The sequence below is a fragment of the Pholcus phalangioides genome, unplaced genomic scaffold (genome assembly GCF_987345545.1).
Source record: "Pholcus phalangioides strain wild (caught in Gottingen) unplaced genomic scaffold, Ppha-v1.0 ptg000013l_1, whole genome shotgun sequence".
NCBI classification, from domain to species: Eukaryota; Metazoa; Arthropoda; class Arachnida; order Araneae; family Pholcidae; genus Pholcus; species Pholcus phalangioides.
In genome coordinates, this window is record NW_028301606.1 from 9196541 (window position 1) to 9211100 (window position 14560).

Consider the following 14560-nt stretch of genomic DNA (forward strand, 5'->3'; position numbering starts at 1 on the left):
AGTCCCTACAAATATGAATTTATGAACCAGTGAAAAACTTGCCAAAACATAGCGGCGATTTCATATATTGCTTCCCACCACTTAAGCCAGAAGCACGAATGCACAATGTCTTTGGAAAAAAATAACGTGGGAAATGACGTCTGGAAGTTTGTTTTACCCATGTTACTCTATGGAAGTTATTTTTTTCCTAAAATGCTTTTTAACATGTGTTTGAATAGGGATACCCATTCGTGTTTCAGGCAAAACTTGGACAGTTCTATGAGGGGTCCAACTAGCTGATAAAAAAAGTTGAAAATTATCGCATTCGCGTGCTTCTAGAATGAGGGGGGCGATATTTAGTACCTATATCTCGATAAACATTGCATTCAAAAATATGAATTTTTTTGCAAATCACTTTTCAAAGCAGGATCCACATTTCAATAGTTGCAAATTTTGACACACGGATACTGTATGAAAAGTTAATTTCTTCATTCTTTTTATATATATACTTCCCCTCAAACAAATTTAAATAATTAACGTCGTTTGAAAATATTTTTGTAATTGGAAGCATAATTCCTAAAGTCAACGGTTGCAGAGATATCTCAGTGCAAACAATTTTCGACATCCCGTATATCAAGTATGAAGGCCAATAAAATTCCTTGCATAAAAATGATCCTATAATGCCATGGGAAATGGATCTACTGAATTTATGCTCAACATACACGGCTATAAATTTTCATTGACAGTGTTTGTGTACTCAAGTTTAATGTCTTTTCCGCATGATCAAAGCAATATATTACATCGCGGCTTCTTTCATGACATAATCAGCTAAATCACTTGCGCTTTTTTTTTTTGTGGGGCCATAGTATCATCAATACAACTTATACCTCATAGATACCGTACATTATATTTATCGCATCCTTTCAGATAGGAATACGCTCAGCTTTTTAAGTTTCACTTGAATGCAGCGTAACATTCATAAACTGAATGGATTCTATCATATCCATCGGTGAAATATTTAAAAAATAATCGATTCGTTTCCGTAAAAATGGCTGCTTTTGAAGACAGAAGTTAATGGAAGTGGACAGGAATTGCCTGTGATGAATGTCAAAGTTTAGAATTTACACAAAGCCCATCGAGGGAAAACCTTTCATTATCTTTTGATGGCAATGAATGTTATTTAGCTCCAGGCGTCGCGGTCGTCACAAGATTGGAATCTTTGAGTCCGTCGGCAGAACAATACCAATTCAAGTTGCTATCACTGTATTATTATTATGACTTCTTAGATTACTTTGACTGAAATAAGAGAAAACACGAAACTGACTATCGAACCTATTATTTATTTGTTTTCTATCAAATTTCTTCAAAACAGGAAAAGTTCTTTAGGCGAAAAAAACGATTGATAATTTTTTTTTCTTCGCAGTATCGATTAGATAAAGTTGTTGAAATTTGACATCTTTAAAGATTTTCCATAATAATGTTTGTCCAGGGTCCTACAGCGCATGGGGGATCCAACAGAAATCCTTTTTCAGAGTGGGCTCGTCCCCCTTAACCTTTGAAAGGGCAGCGAAACCATTTATTCCAAATTCTTTTCCTAAGCTGGGCGGTGGTTTAGAGGTGATTGATTCGGAAAAATATGTTTTCCAAGATTCAATAAAGCTATGGGATGACTGCACAAAATATATTGTTATTTTTTAATTGTTTTATATGGGAACAGATTTTACCTAACAGAAGGTGAAAAAATTGATTTTTCTCATTTATTCTGAAGAAAATATTATCAATAACCTGGACAACACTTATAAATTTTTCAGCCACATATTCTCTCATAAACGTAAATAAATAATTTCAGAAAAATAAAAGCATTCGGCAAATTTAGGGATCAATGTTTTTCGCGGGGAATACTGCGGTATGGTTTTAAGGCCCGCGGGCTTTATGGGAATTTATTATTTGATCCGCAGTGCGCGCGCGCGCCTGAAAGGTTGAAGAATCTTGGCGTAAAACGTGACCGCGTAAAGCGAGGGATACCCGAAAAGCCTATTTTTAAAAGGTAAATATTTTAACTTTTTCCGAAATGCACTTTTTAACGGTTTATATAAATCTTTGGGATAAGCTCTGTCAGATTATGCAACCAACACTATTCAAACGAGAATATTTTTGGTAGAAATTCCAGTGCAAAATTTGTCGTTTCTATCAAAAGGCAACATATCCTCCTTTTTCATACGCTTAAGATTTTCCATCTCTCGATAACGGGCACAAATGGGACCGAAAATTTTGTCCGCTAACGAGGAGTGTCCATTTTAATGGATAGTGAAATACACTGAGTCCTTTCGATGCAATTCGAAATTGTGTCCGTTAGTGGAGGTGTCCGCTAACGGGAGTGTCCGATATGGGAGATTCTACTGTAGAATAATAATGCTTTTCATGTTAATGACGGGGGGGGGGGGGGTAGTAAGGATATACATTCCTGGGCTAGTTAAAACCTTCTGGTATCAGGTGACGTAGAAATTTCCAAATTTTCAGACTGGCCCAGCTCCAGTTTTAATCCAAATGTCACATTTCCACTAGTTTTCTTTCAAAACGGAACATTTCCAAAATTAAAATGCGGATAGCTTTCCTAAATTTTGATCAAGAAACGAAGTATGTAAATATTCTCCAAACATTCCTACACGTTGGACTATTTTCTACTTTTGTAAAGTAAACGTATTCCGTAGAAATACATTTTTACTTCTACTGTGCAAGTTTAGCAAAAGTGGGGAAATTTTCCTCTTTCGAAAATAAGCAACTCGCCTGTACACTGAATATGTTCGCCTGATCGAAAAATGGCTGCATAGAGTTCAATTCATTTTTATTTCAATTACAGTTCGAAACAAGCTACTCCGTTTCTTTCAATAAAGTGCACAATGAGTCGAGAATTGTACTCCTGAAAATATCGGCGTATAATATCCAAGAAAATATGTGTTATACTTCTCGATGTTTCAGCTCATGGAATCGATTGTGGCACTCGGATATTATACAGAGTTACATTTCTCATATCAGTGTTTATCAATTTATTGAATATTGAGTAGCAAATTACATATATTTGGTTTAGCTAATTAATTTAATTGAAATCTGAGTGGTTTTCAGGAAATATAAATTCGCTTAGATGTTTGCATATACGAGATAAGAGACTTCTTCCACATCGCCCCGATGTGCAAGAGGCGGCAGCTTTGAGTCAATTGTACCATGAGACATTGTTACGCCGTTGAGTGATGATTCGAATAAGCTAATGTTTTCTGCTTGATCAAATACCGCAGTGATGCGAGGAATTATTAAATTCAGCTGGGAATTATTATTCGGAAGGAAATTATATTTATTAGGAGTTGGCTTAGATTTTTCTCTATACGTGTAGATAGATACTTTCAATGATTCTACACACGTAAACGAATTACCAAGTGAGCTTAATATCACTCCGATTTGTGTGCTAACACAGTAAAGGAATATGAATAACAAGATAACGTACATTGTTTTATTAAATTCTTCATTAGAATTGTTTATAATGAAGTTGTAATTTGTTTATAATTGTTTATTGTAATTGTTTATAATTGTTTCTTCGTATGTATTTGTTTATAAAAATCTCGTTTCGAGTATAAGATTCTCATCATCACGTCATTTTCCTGACTTACGCACTTTCCAAGTTACGAACAGAGACACTTTTTCACGGTTTTTTGGTGAATTGCATACTAACCGTGGTGATGATAGAAGGAAATTATTAAAATTTAATTGTAATTTAATGAAAATTGTTGCACGTGGTCGTATAAAACTGCTTATTTGTTACGTCTGTGTTAAGTCAACATCGTGTCGGTTTCATGTCATCCTAAATTGTCACGGCACATAATTTAATAATTAATGCATTCTGTATCAACTTGGAATGGAAACTTGTTAGTATGAATCGGTTCAGTACTTACGTAAGATCCAAGTCCAACACTAAGGTTAGAATACTTTACGCTTTACGGTCTCCCTTAACAGCGTGTTTCCTTTACACTCTTGTAATGAATGGAAGAAATTTATTAGAGATCAGAAAAGCATACGCAGGGAAAGACACAGGAGCCCGTACCCCCAAGATGATCAAAAATTAAAAGTAAAGTAATTAAAATTTGTAAAGTAATTAAAGTATCTAAAAACCTTTATATATGCTATGTTAATCCTTTTCTACTTATCTAAAATGTTTTTTGAAGATAAATAATTGAAAATTCTGTGGAAGATATTCCTTGTACCCCTACCCGAACCCAGTGTGGCCCTTACATACGTCGATCCCGCGTACGTCCCTGCCAGAGCTCTCTCTTATTTTCTTCTCACAATCGTGGCGTTTCATTGCTAACAATATTAATGTGTTTTTTTTATAGGCACTTAAGCAAGAAGGACGAATTAATCGTTTCTCATCTTTGTACAAAAAACTTGTTTTCTCACCAAGTGACGTTTGTTCATTAAAAATATGGATATACAGCGATTGGCTATAGCGATAATACGGACGTTACTCTTTTGCTCTAAGATGGTCAATGAACCAACCACAGCCATAAGCGAATCATTTTCTGAACTGAAGATCATGTGAAAAGGGAGAAGATACGCAGTTTGACTAGAGCTCATTGAAATACCACCCTCACTGCCATCTATGAGCGAAAGTGTGACGTTAGTATCACTGCTTTTATTTCAATGGTTTCCGACGCATCACTTGAAGCAGCAGCAAATCTGTTTTTTGCTCAAAGATGGAGTTTGCTATCATCTAAGTTCGACGAGAGAAAAAAATTGCCAAGGGAAGGGGGGTGGATGTGAGTGATAATGGTAGAAATATCTACTCTCGACACATTTCTTCTTCTTTTATTTCCTTTTTGTACGAAGGTGACAGTTTCAGGGATTTATCGCTTGTTTTCAACGGTACATTGTTCAAACTTGTTGCCAAAAACCTTCAAATAAAGGGGTTAAAATGAATTTCTATAAAGCTAGTCATCGATTCTACTCAGAAATGTGTATCAGTATAATTAAACAACGTGTCGGCGTCGCGTCACCCGAACTGGTTTGGGGCTACTGAAAAGCAAAATGTTTGTGAAAGTGTGTGTCTTTCTTCTTTTGTGATGAGAAAAATTTATTATTATTTATATCTTAAACTCTTTCAGACGCCGGTGTCACAAATGAGAGGACTGATTTTCCTCACTGTAGAATTTTTTCTTTTGACCTCAGGGAGTTAAGCCCTCACTTAAAGAATTGTGTAATGTTTTAAGTTAGAAACATGGTGAATATGACATGTGGGCACTTTCATCAGACAGCAGCAAGAATTCCCGGGTTTTTTTTTTTAATATGGCTTCCAGGAAAAAGTGCTTCGGAAAACGTTTAATTCATTACATAAAATTTAGCAGTAAAATTCTGAAAAAAATTATGTGATGACGAATATATATACCCGGTATCATATGGGTTGAAAAAAATTGAACAAAAAAGAATTATTTCTTGATAAATAAAATCATAATAAATAAATAAAACTCGAAAAATTGGAAAAATAAAGATTTTGTTTCAATAATGCAAAAGCATTCTGAAAATCCCAAAAAAAATAACAATCGGGTCTGAAAGGGTTAGAAGCCAAATTCAGTTCGTTTATCTTCTTTTATTTATACAAATGCACGAAATTAAACAGGGAAAAAAGACTTCCATTTCCCATGCATTTTTCCGACACATATTCCACATTTTAAGAGTTAAACTCGTTTATCTTATTTTGTATCAGAGAACAATATTTGCATTAACATTTTATTTCCAGAAACCAGAGCCTATAGAATCTGCGGGGACAATGGTGATTGGCTGTGGGGAAACTGGACGAACTACAACGAGTGCTTGAACTTCACAACCACGGTAAGAGAAATCATACAAAGTGAACGAAAAAAATGGATTTACGTACATCATTTTTTTCACGTAATCTCATGGTCCTGTTAATTAAATATGGACTTAATTGGTAGGTAATCACATGAATACATAAACCAACATTCGAGTGTTTTTTTTCTCCTTTCAGTACGCATTTGCATTTTTATTCAGATGGGAATATTCAATTAATACATATTTGCAAGCGGCACTTTAATCCCGTTAAAGAAGTTGAAAAACAACATATAATGTATTATATTAGAGAACAAATACACAATGCGTAATAGCTTGAAGTCATATTCATATCCATTTTCTTTTTTGTTGATTCGGAAACAAAGGTGGGTGTAACATTTCATCTCGTACAGCCATTATATAATATTTGAGGTTTAAAAGTTAATAAAAAATTAATAATTATTAAACATCTTCTGAGTATTATTTGCCGGGAGCTCAATTAATAATTCAGTAACTAAGATATATTTGCACATGAAATCCATTGACATAAATCCATGACATAAATAGAAAAATTACTCGCGTAAATAATACACATACAAGGCCACAACAGGCAGAATGCCCAACGGGATGGCTGAGAATAAGATGTCCGTAACAAATATGGATGTCATATATTACTAAAATACAGCAAACCAATTAAAAATGCAATCACAAAAATTATGTACAATATATATATTTCGTTGATGTTATTTTTGTTATGCATTTATAATACTTTTCGTTATACTTTTTATAATATATAGTCTTTTCCTTCTATTTTACAATTATTGAGAATACATATCTGCGAGAGAAAAATAAAACGGGAATTAAAAATATAATATTTCGATATCATGAAAGTTTAATTGATTGTCTACATTAAAATGATGAATAATTTCTAATTTCTAAATTTCGAATGTATTTCGACTGCAGAATTTTTAAATTAAGATTGCTATGGAAAATGTTTTTGGGTAATATAATTGGAAATTAAAAATTACACACTGTTAAAAACAAATCATGTTAGTAAGGCAATTTTAAAGGTTTTATGGTGCTTTGGGGCTGTTGATTTTAGAACGTGGTTTTGGCAAATAGGCTCTAGTTTTTGAGGGACATAATGCACATACTCGCAGCATTTCAATATATATAGTGCGCATCTACTAAATTTTGTGTCGAATTTTTACATTGTTTTTTATTTATTTTCCTATTTTATCCAACATATTATTACATTTATATCATGATCAGACATCAGTATAGTCTTTATTAAGTTTATATTATTAACTTAGATTTCCCAAACTCCGAATGTGATTTGAATGCTGCTTATGAATATTGAAATTTAATTTTCATTTTATCTCGAAAACTAGAGCCGATCTGAAAAAAGTATTCGGAATCACCGCCCCAAAATCACTCACTGAAATTCAGGGTGGGCAAAAAGTCAGTAGAAACTTTAAAAATGAATAAAAACCAGAAAAATAGCCGAAATAAAAACGGTTTTCAGGCTTAGCATAGCTAAGGTCACGGAAATTTGACGGGAAAAAAACAACTAAAAAACAGCCGATAGGTGGCGCTAGTACATGCTACTTAGGTGGAAATATGCAAGTGGACTGTTATAAAAAACTTGCGCTCCTAATCCACAATCAGTTCACCGTTGTAAACCGTGTATTTGGACCTGCTGTACCCTGCCGTTGCTGGATTTATGACTCGCCTGCAGTGTGTTATCCCCGGCGGTGGTTGGTCATACATACTGTCGTAATAAACGATTTGGAGGTATTCTGTTCGTTATTTGCGTATCTTTTCCTTGACTTGTGTACGTCAGCGTCACCTATCGGCTGTTTCTTAGTTAATTTTTTCCATCTTAAAAAAATTCCCGTGACCTATCGATGGTATCCCTGCAAACCGTTTTTTATTTCGGTTATTTTTCCGGTTTTTATTATTTTTCATAGTTTCCACGGACTTTTTGCCCACCCTGTATTTTTGCAAATGATTTATTGCATTTATTTACTACACACACTTTGAATGTAATTTGTATATTCTGCTTACGCAATACTATTGAAACTCAACTTTCGTTTTTCCCTAAAACACTAGAATCGATCCGACAAAACGAATGCTAGATTCGGAATCAGCTCGCCAAAATCACCCTGAAAGCACCGAACAATCGTTGAGATCAAAATCAGTGTTGAGTAAAGTTATCGATCATTTTTGAGTTATGAAGATTCAAAGCCAAAATTTTTTAATGTTTTTGTCTGTAATTATTTCTAAGATCTTTGACCGACGGAATTGTTATAATGCAAAATTGCTGGCCAATATCTGAACAGATGAACAGAAAGCTTCTCTCAGTTTCTGTCAACTTAATTTAAGAATAATGTTCTACGGGAAACATTAAACTGTACGTGTTTTTCGTGGAAAATGAAGACTCTCTACCAAGAATTAATGCGTTGGCTGATTCTAGTGTTTGCCAGAAGATGTATTCGACTGAAAATAAAAAAAATCGCACAAACGTCTAATCTTATTCATAAACCATCTTGAAATTTATGGAATTTTTTCTACAGAGTAAGTCATTAGAGTTCTCAAATGCGATAATAATGATTCCGAGGTAAATTCAATGCAGGGGCTTTGAAAAGAATAAAAAATTACTTCACTTAAAATATTGCGTTGCAATGACTTGGCTCGCATAATTGGCTTCGTATTTAGTAATTACGTTAGATCTTCAAGATTCTCTGTGGAAGAAAAGTACGTGTTTAAGAATTTCAAGAATTTGCATTTACAAATTTAGAGCGAAAAATATGCGTTTTTCCACAAAATATCAGCGATCCCTATGGAGCGTTATGCGGAATTTCCAAGCTAAAATGGAATTTATTCAAATAATAATAATCTTTTAAATATATAATAGCTCATTATCTTGAAAAATGAAATAATTATTACGCAATAAATTTTTTTTAACCCACTGAATAATTTCAAGATCATTTTGGATAAATTATGCATTATCTAAGGTATTTTGTTAAATCACATCCTGATGAGAATTCTATAAGCTTTTTTTTTATGAAGCAGGTGAAACTCGGTAGATAAATATAATTACGTGATTTGGAACGGTTTACAGAAAGTTCACCGACACGCAGTTCATTGGAGGTAAAATTTACTGTCAGGAATATTCACCATACGAATAATTCATCGACAAGAAGATTCATTGAAAGGGGAATTTACCGACAAGCACAAGAAAGACAGGAAAATGCATTGCAAGTAAATTCACTGACAAGAAAGACAGAAAAATTCCGTGGAAGTAAATCCGTTGATACGAACGTTTAATAAAGGAATAATTCACCCACAAGAATATTTGAGAGAAGAATATTTAACAGAAAGATAATTTACTGAAGACGGAATTCACCGACAGGAGATTTAATCACCGAGGAAAAAATTCACAGACTGAAAAATTCACGTACAAGAATAATTCTTCGAAGGGAAATTCGTTGATAGAAAAATTTATTGAAAGGAATATATATATACAGACAGAAAAATTAATCAAAAGGAAATTTTCCGACAGGAAATGTTTTGAAAGGAAATTCACTGACAGGAAAATTTTATTGAAAGGAAATTCACTGACAGGAAAATTTTATTGAAAGGAAATTCACACACACACACGCACACACGCGCGAACATTTAACAAAAGGATAATCCATCGACAGGAAAATTCACCGAAGGGGATTCGCAAACAGGAATGTTCAGCAAAGGAATAATTCATCGAAGGGAGAATTCACTGACAAGGAAAGCTAATCGAGGAGAAAATTAACCGACTGAAGTATTCACATACCAGGAATACCCTTTGAAAAAAAATTCGCCGCAATAGGAAAATATATTGAAAAAAATTTCCGACAAGAAAATTCAACGAAGGGAAAATTTTCCGACAGGAAAATTCAGTCAAAAGAAAATATATTCGCTGACACGCGGAAATACTTCGTAGGAAAAACTTACTGACGATGATCCATCCCCACGTGTATTCTTAATTGAAAGATCAAGTGAATGAGTGATCACTACCAAGAAATCCGAGACTGAAATTTTTCATTCATTCAGGAATACACACGGTGACTAATTTCTGTCGGCAATTTTTCTGTTATTGAATTTGCTTGTCGGAATTTTTTTTTTTCAATGCATTATCTCTTCGATTAATTGCGTAGTGATTAATCATCATCGATGAATTCATTTTCTGTCAGTGAATTGTTGGCGGCGAACTTTTCGGATTAAAAACTTCTTATCGACTGATACTGCATTAATAATATTGCTGGGAATCGATCGGACTTTTTAACTGGATAATCAAAAATTTTTAATCTACCGATTAATCGAATTTTTTGTCGTGACTTTATATAACATTAATTTATGCTGTAAAAATATTTTTCATTCATTTCATGCACCTATTCGCCTGATGTGAACATTTTATATAACATTAATTTATGCTGTAAAAATATTTTTCATTCATTTCATGCACCTATTCGCCTGATGTGAACGAATGTGGGAATACGTAGATTAAGAAATTAACTTAAGAAATTAATTAATTGGCAACTTGAAGCAATTTAAAATGCTTAACATATTTTGTCAATCTCTGTAGTGTTTCTGCTTTTGGATCTTTTTTAAATCAGTTATTTCAGATCAGTCGCTGATTTCGAAACTACTTTCGATTATACTGTTCTTTGTTTTACTACATAGGAACTCTCCCAAATGGTACAGGTGAGGAGAGAAGCTGATGTGCGCCAAGAAAATAGGAAAAACTACTGTTCATATTGGAGACAATAAGTTTTAGTCTCGAACTGAGAATCAGAAACTGAAATCATCAGCTTTTGTGGAATCGAGTTGCATTTGCCCATGACAAAAAATGTGATCAAAATATTGATTCAAATAATTTTAAACAATACACTTATCCAAAATACTACATGTGCACAATTTAAGACATCCAATTAAACAAATCAAGAACAAAACAAATTTGAAACTTTCTTTAAGCAGATTTTAATATAATTCAAATCTAATTGATCGACTCAATTAACTAAACTAAAATTATTAAATACGATTAAAAATATGATCGACTAACTGCTATTAATCGATTAATCCGACCAGCCCTAATTTATAATAGAGATTAGAGTTTTAAAATACAACTATATTAACAATGATGTTCTGACAATCACCGAAAATCATTTGAAATTATGAATATTTTTCCTAAATTTTGCTGCATCGTGCAAATGAGCTAATCTTATGTTTGAATCAGCAAAATTATACATCACCAGACTCTGTACACCATAGTGTATTTGAAATTTCCTGTAGTACAATCAGTTTCTTTTTTTTTTTCGAATGTATGTGTAATTGTGGATTCATATCTACAGACACTCACCGTGTCGTGCCAGACACGGCAAACATAACACCAATGAACGCAGTCATATCTATCTTATCGGGCTGATCCGGCGTAGACAGACAATTTTATGCTAATGAATGTTTGTCGTGTCTCATACGACACGGTGAGTGTCTGTAGATGTCTGTCCACCCTTAGACTTTTTTCTGAGAAAAGTGCGTTCAAACTTTTCGTCTGAACGCACTGTTATTTCGGTCCTTGACCATGGCGAATGTAATCGTTTTGTGATTGCTAACGGATGTTTTGCACTCACCGTTTTTTTCTCACAATAGCGTATTAAATTTTTCTTATTTAAGACTTGCTTAATTTTATTGATTCATTGATTACAGGGTTTGGCGAAAGCACCGCTGACCGTCAGTTTGATTCTGCTCGTTTGTTCTTTGATTTCATTGTTTTTCCTCGGTGTTACGATATTCATCTTCTTCTATTTCAGGTGAGAAAATTTCCATCTCTTTCTGATAACTATGGGAATTCATTTAATTATTTTAAAATGTGATAACAATACATATAGTAATGTCTTTTAATGCATCAGTGATTATTAGATTTCGGAAATGCTAGTTATATAAATGCAATCTACGGATAGATGGCGCCTTCAGTTCCACCTAACTCCAACGGTAGTAAATGTACGTCCCGGTTCCAAGAGCCAACCTTTGTCAGAGGCGAGCTGGAAATATTGATTTGTGTGCCTATTTATGCTTTAAAGCGATTCTTTTTTTAGGGAAAATATCTAAGAAACTATTCTGGTTAGCAGCAGATGAACCATGATTGGGCAAGGGAGCCGCGAATGAATCATGGATTGGGCAAGGGTGCCACGGGTAACAAAGGTTTGAGAACCCACTCCTATAAAACCTTTCTAATCTGTTGTTTGATGATAATCCACAAAGTTAATATTTACCATAGTACAGTATAGTATAGAACCGAGCACGCCCAGGCTCTGTCGCGTTTGCGATATAAGCTCATGATATTTACCATATTTCTAACTGACCGCTGCGTGGTGAAGGGGCTCATAGTGACGGACTCGCATCGCGATGGTTCGTGTTCGAACCCCCCCCCCCCCCCGGCGGCGCAGTGGTGGTCAGCTGAAGTTGGTTTTCTGTGGTTCACAACTTCGAGTCGATCTCCCAGCAAAAAAGTCTCGACACAGAGAGCAACAGACAAACAAACGCTACAAATATTCAATCATTACACTTCACTTCTGAAATGCAGATGGCTGCACTGAAAAATCATACACAACACTAGGTACACGCTCTGACAGTTAGGTACACACACACACTTCCAACACAACCCACTAGTTAGTAAATTGTCCATAATGATAGACCTAAGTTGTGCTCAGTTTGAAAGAAAGAATATTTCCAATTCAAAACTTACGCAATCCTTCAAGTCACGGCGTGACTCCATAAAATCAGAAGAAAAAATTCTGCAGTAGAGTCGGAAAAAGAGACCCACAAATATTTGTAGCACCAGGGTCTGAAAGCCATTACTCTTGGATGCCTTCAACCCGGACACCCTCTGTATTGAAAGAGCATTTATTTTTTGGAATTTTCAAAATGTTTTGCTAAAAAAAATGCATTAAAAACATAAATTAAAAAAAATATTTACTATTTAATTTATTTTCAAATTTTCAATTCTTTCGAGCAATTCCAGCACGATGATGCAGGGCCAGTGCCGTCTTAACGCATGGGCCTCAAGAGAAGAGGGGGCCTCACAAAAATGAAATCCGGTTGAAATTTTCTAGAATTTACTAGGTAGGGCCTCAGAAAAGCCATTTGGCCCGGGGGGCCTATGATGCTCTTAAGACGGCCCTGTGCAGGGCATATTAATTCCAATTCGTTCACATCCAATTTGTTTCAGAATTCCACTGCTAAATCACACTAGTAAATCACACTTTTCTTCTCTCTGGAGGCACTTTCTCCTGGAAGCCATCTTGAACCCCACCCAACTCCCCTGAGAGTTCAACTTTAATCTATGTGCTGCCATCTGATGAAAACCCCGAAAGTTCACATTCCCCAAATATCTAATTCGAAACTTATTGCTCAACTCCCTACTGTCAGAATTAAACCGTGAAAAAAAAAGCAACCCACGCGCAATTGTACCACCAGGGCCTGAAAAGGTTTAGCCTTTGAAAGCGTTCATCCCGGACACCCTTGTACATTAAACGCGCATATTTTCATATTCGAGGCGATGTTAAGAGCATTTCTAAAGGGGGAAAAAGAAGCAAATTTCAACATATTTAATCTTTCCGAGCATATTTTTTTTAATGAGAAAAACCTCTTTTAATCTTATCTAGAATATTCCTTGAGTTTTTTTTTTCCTCCCACTTCTCTCATCTGCATCAGTGACCATATTTCTCTCTCAAATATTAAAACGAATCTTAAATCATCTGCTTAGGAGTAATATACAAAATTTCTTGGATGGTAAAAACTTTTCCTTCTGCCTTGAACTTTCCATGATCCACGAAGCGTATGAATTTAAAGTAAAAAAAAAAAAAAAACTAACCCTTTTCCTACCGAGTTTTTCCAGACTTTCACGGGAATATGAAACTAATTACGTCCGTCTCTCCTTCTCTACTGAGATTAGGACCGTTTTTCTCTCTTTTTTACATAATTTTAATCTTAAATTTTAAATACACTTGCAGAATTTGTAAAGAATTTTGTTTGAAGCAAGATGAGGGGGAGGGGGGAGGGGTTTCAAAAATGAATACATGGATTTAATTATTTTAATAACATCGTTACATTTGAATGTAAACAGAATTCTCAGAAAAATCACCAACGCAAGAAAGACAAATACAAGGAAAATACGAAACACCTCCAATAGACAAATCGCGTAGCTCCGTTTTGCAAGCAGCCAATCAGTGTGTTATAGAATACAGAAGACTTATATGCTACGTAAATAATTAAAATGTGAATGCCCAGCACTGTGAACGGAGGCTCTGTTGGATTATTCCCGTCGCAGTGGAGGCCGCGTGTTTTTATTTGTATGTGTATATATTGCATATTCTGTAAAAAGAAAGGGAAGCAAAACTGCTCAGCACTGTGGACGGAGTCTTTGTTTTCTCGTTTCCCGTCACAGTGGAGGCGCTGCGTATATATTTTGTATGTATCGTGCATTTAGATCATTCGAATCTTCCACCTCAACATGCAAACTTCATCTTCCTACTTGCCACACAAGTCTTCTTCTCACTTCTTTTGAAATCCCAAGCGGCAGTCTCCGGCCCTTATGTGCCACTGGGCAAACATGCAATTTTTCTCTCTGGTCATTGGGTTCAGCTATCCATCTATGGTCAAATGGCTTGTACGTTACATCAACTTGATAGCTGTCTTCATGGGGAGAACG

General features: G+C 34.8%; 1 protein-coding gene across 1 annotated transcript in view; it reads left to right on the forward strand.

Moving 5' to 3' along the window:
• Positions 1-14560, forward strand: part of LOC149078571 (corticotropin-releasing hormone receptor 2-like) — a 104477-nt gene that overhangs the window by 71221 nt on the left and 18696 nt on the right. The window contains exons 3-4 of the mRNA XM_089240687.1: positions 5762-5853; positions 11557-11660. Coding sequence (XP_089096813.1) covers positions 5762-5853; positions 11557-11660 — 196 coding nt within the window. The remainder of the gene's footprint in view (positions 1-5761; positions 5854-11556; positions 11661-14560) is intronic.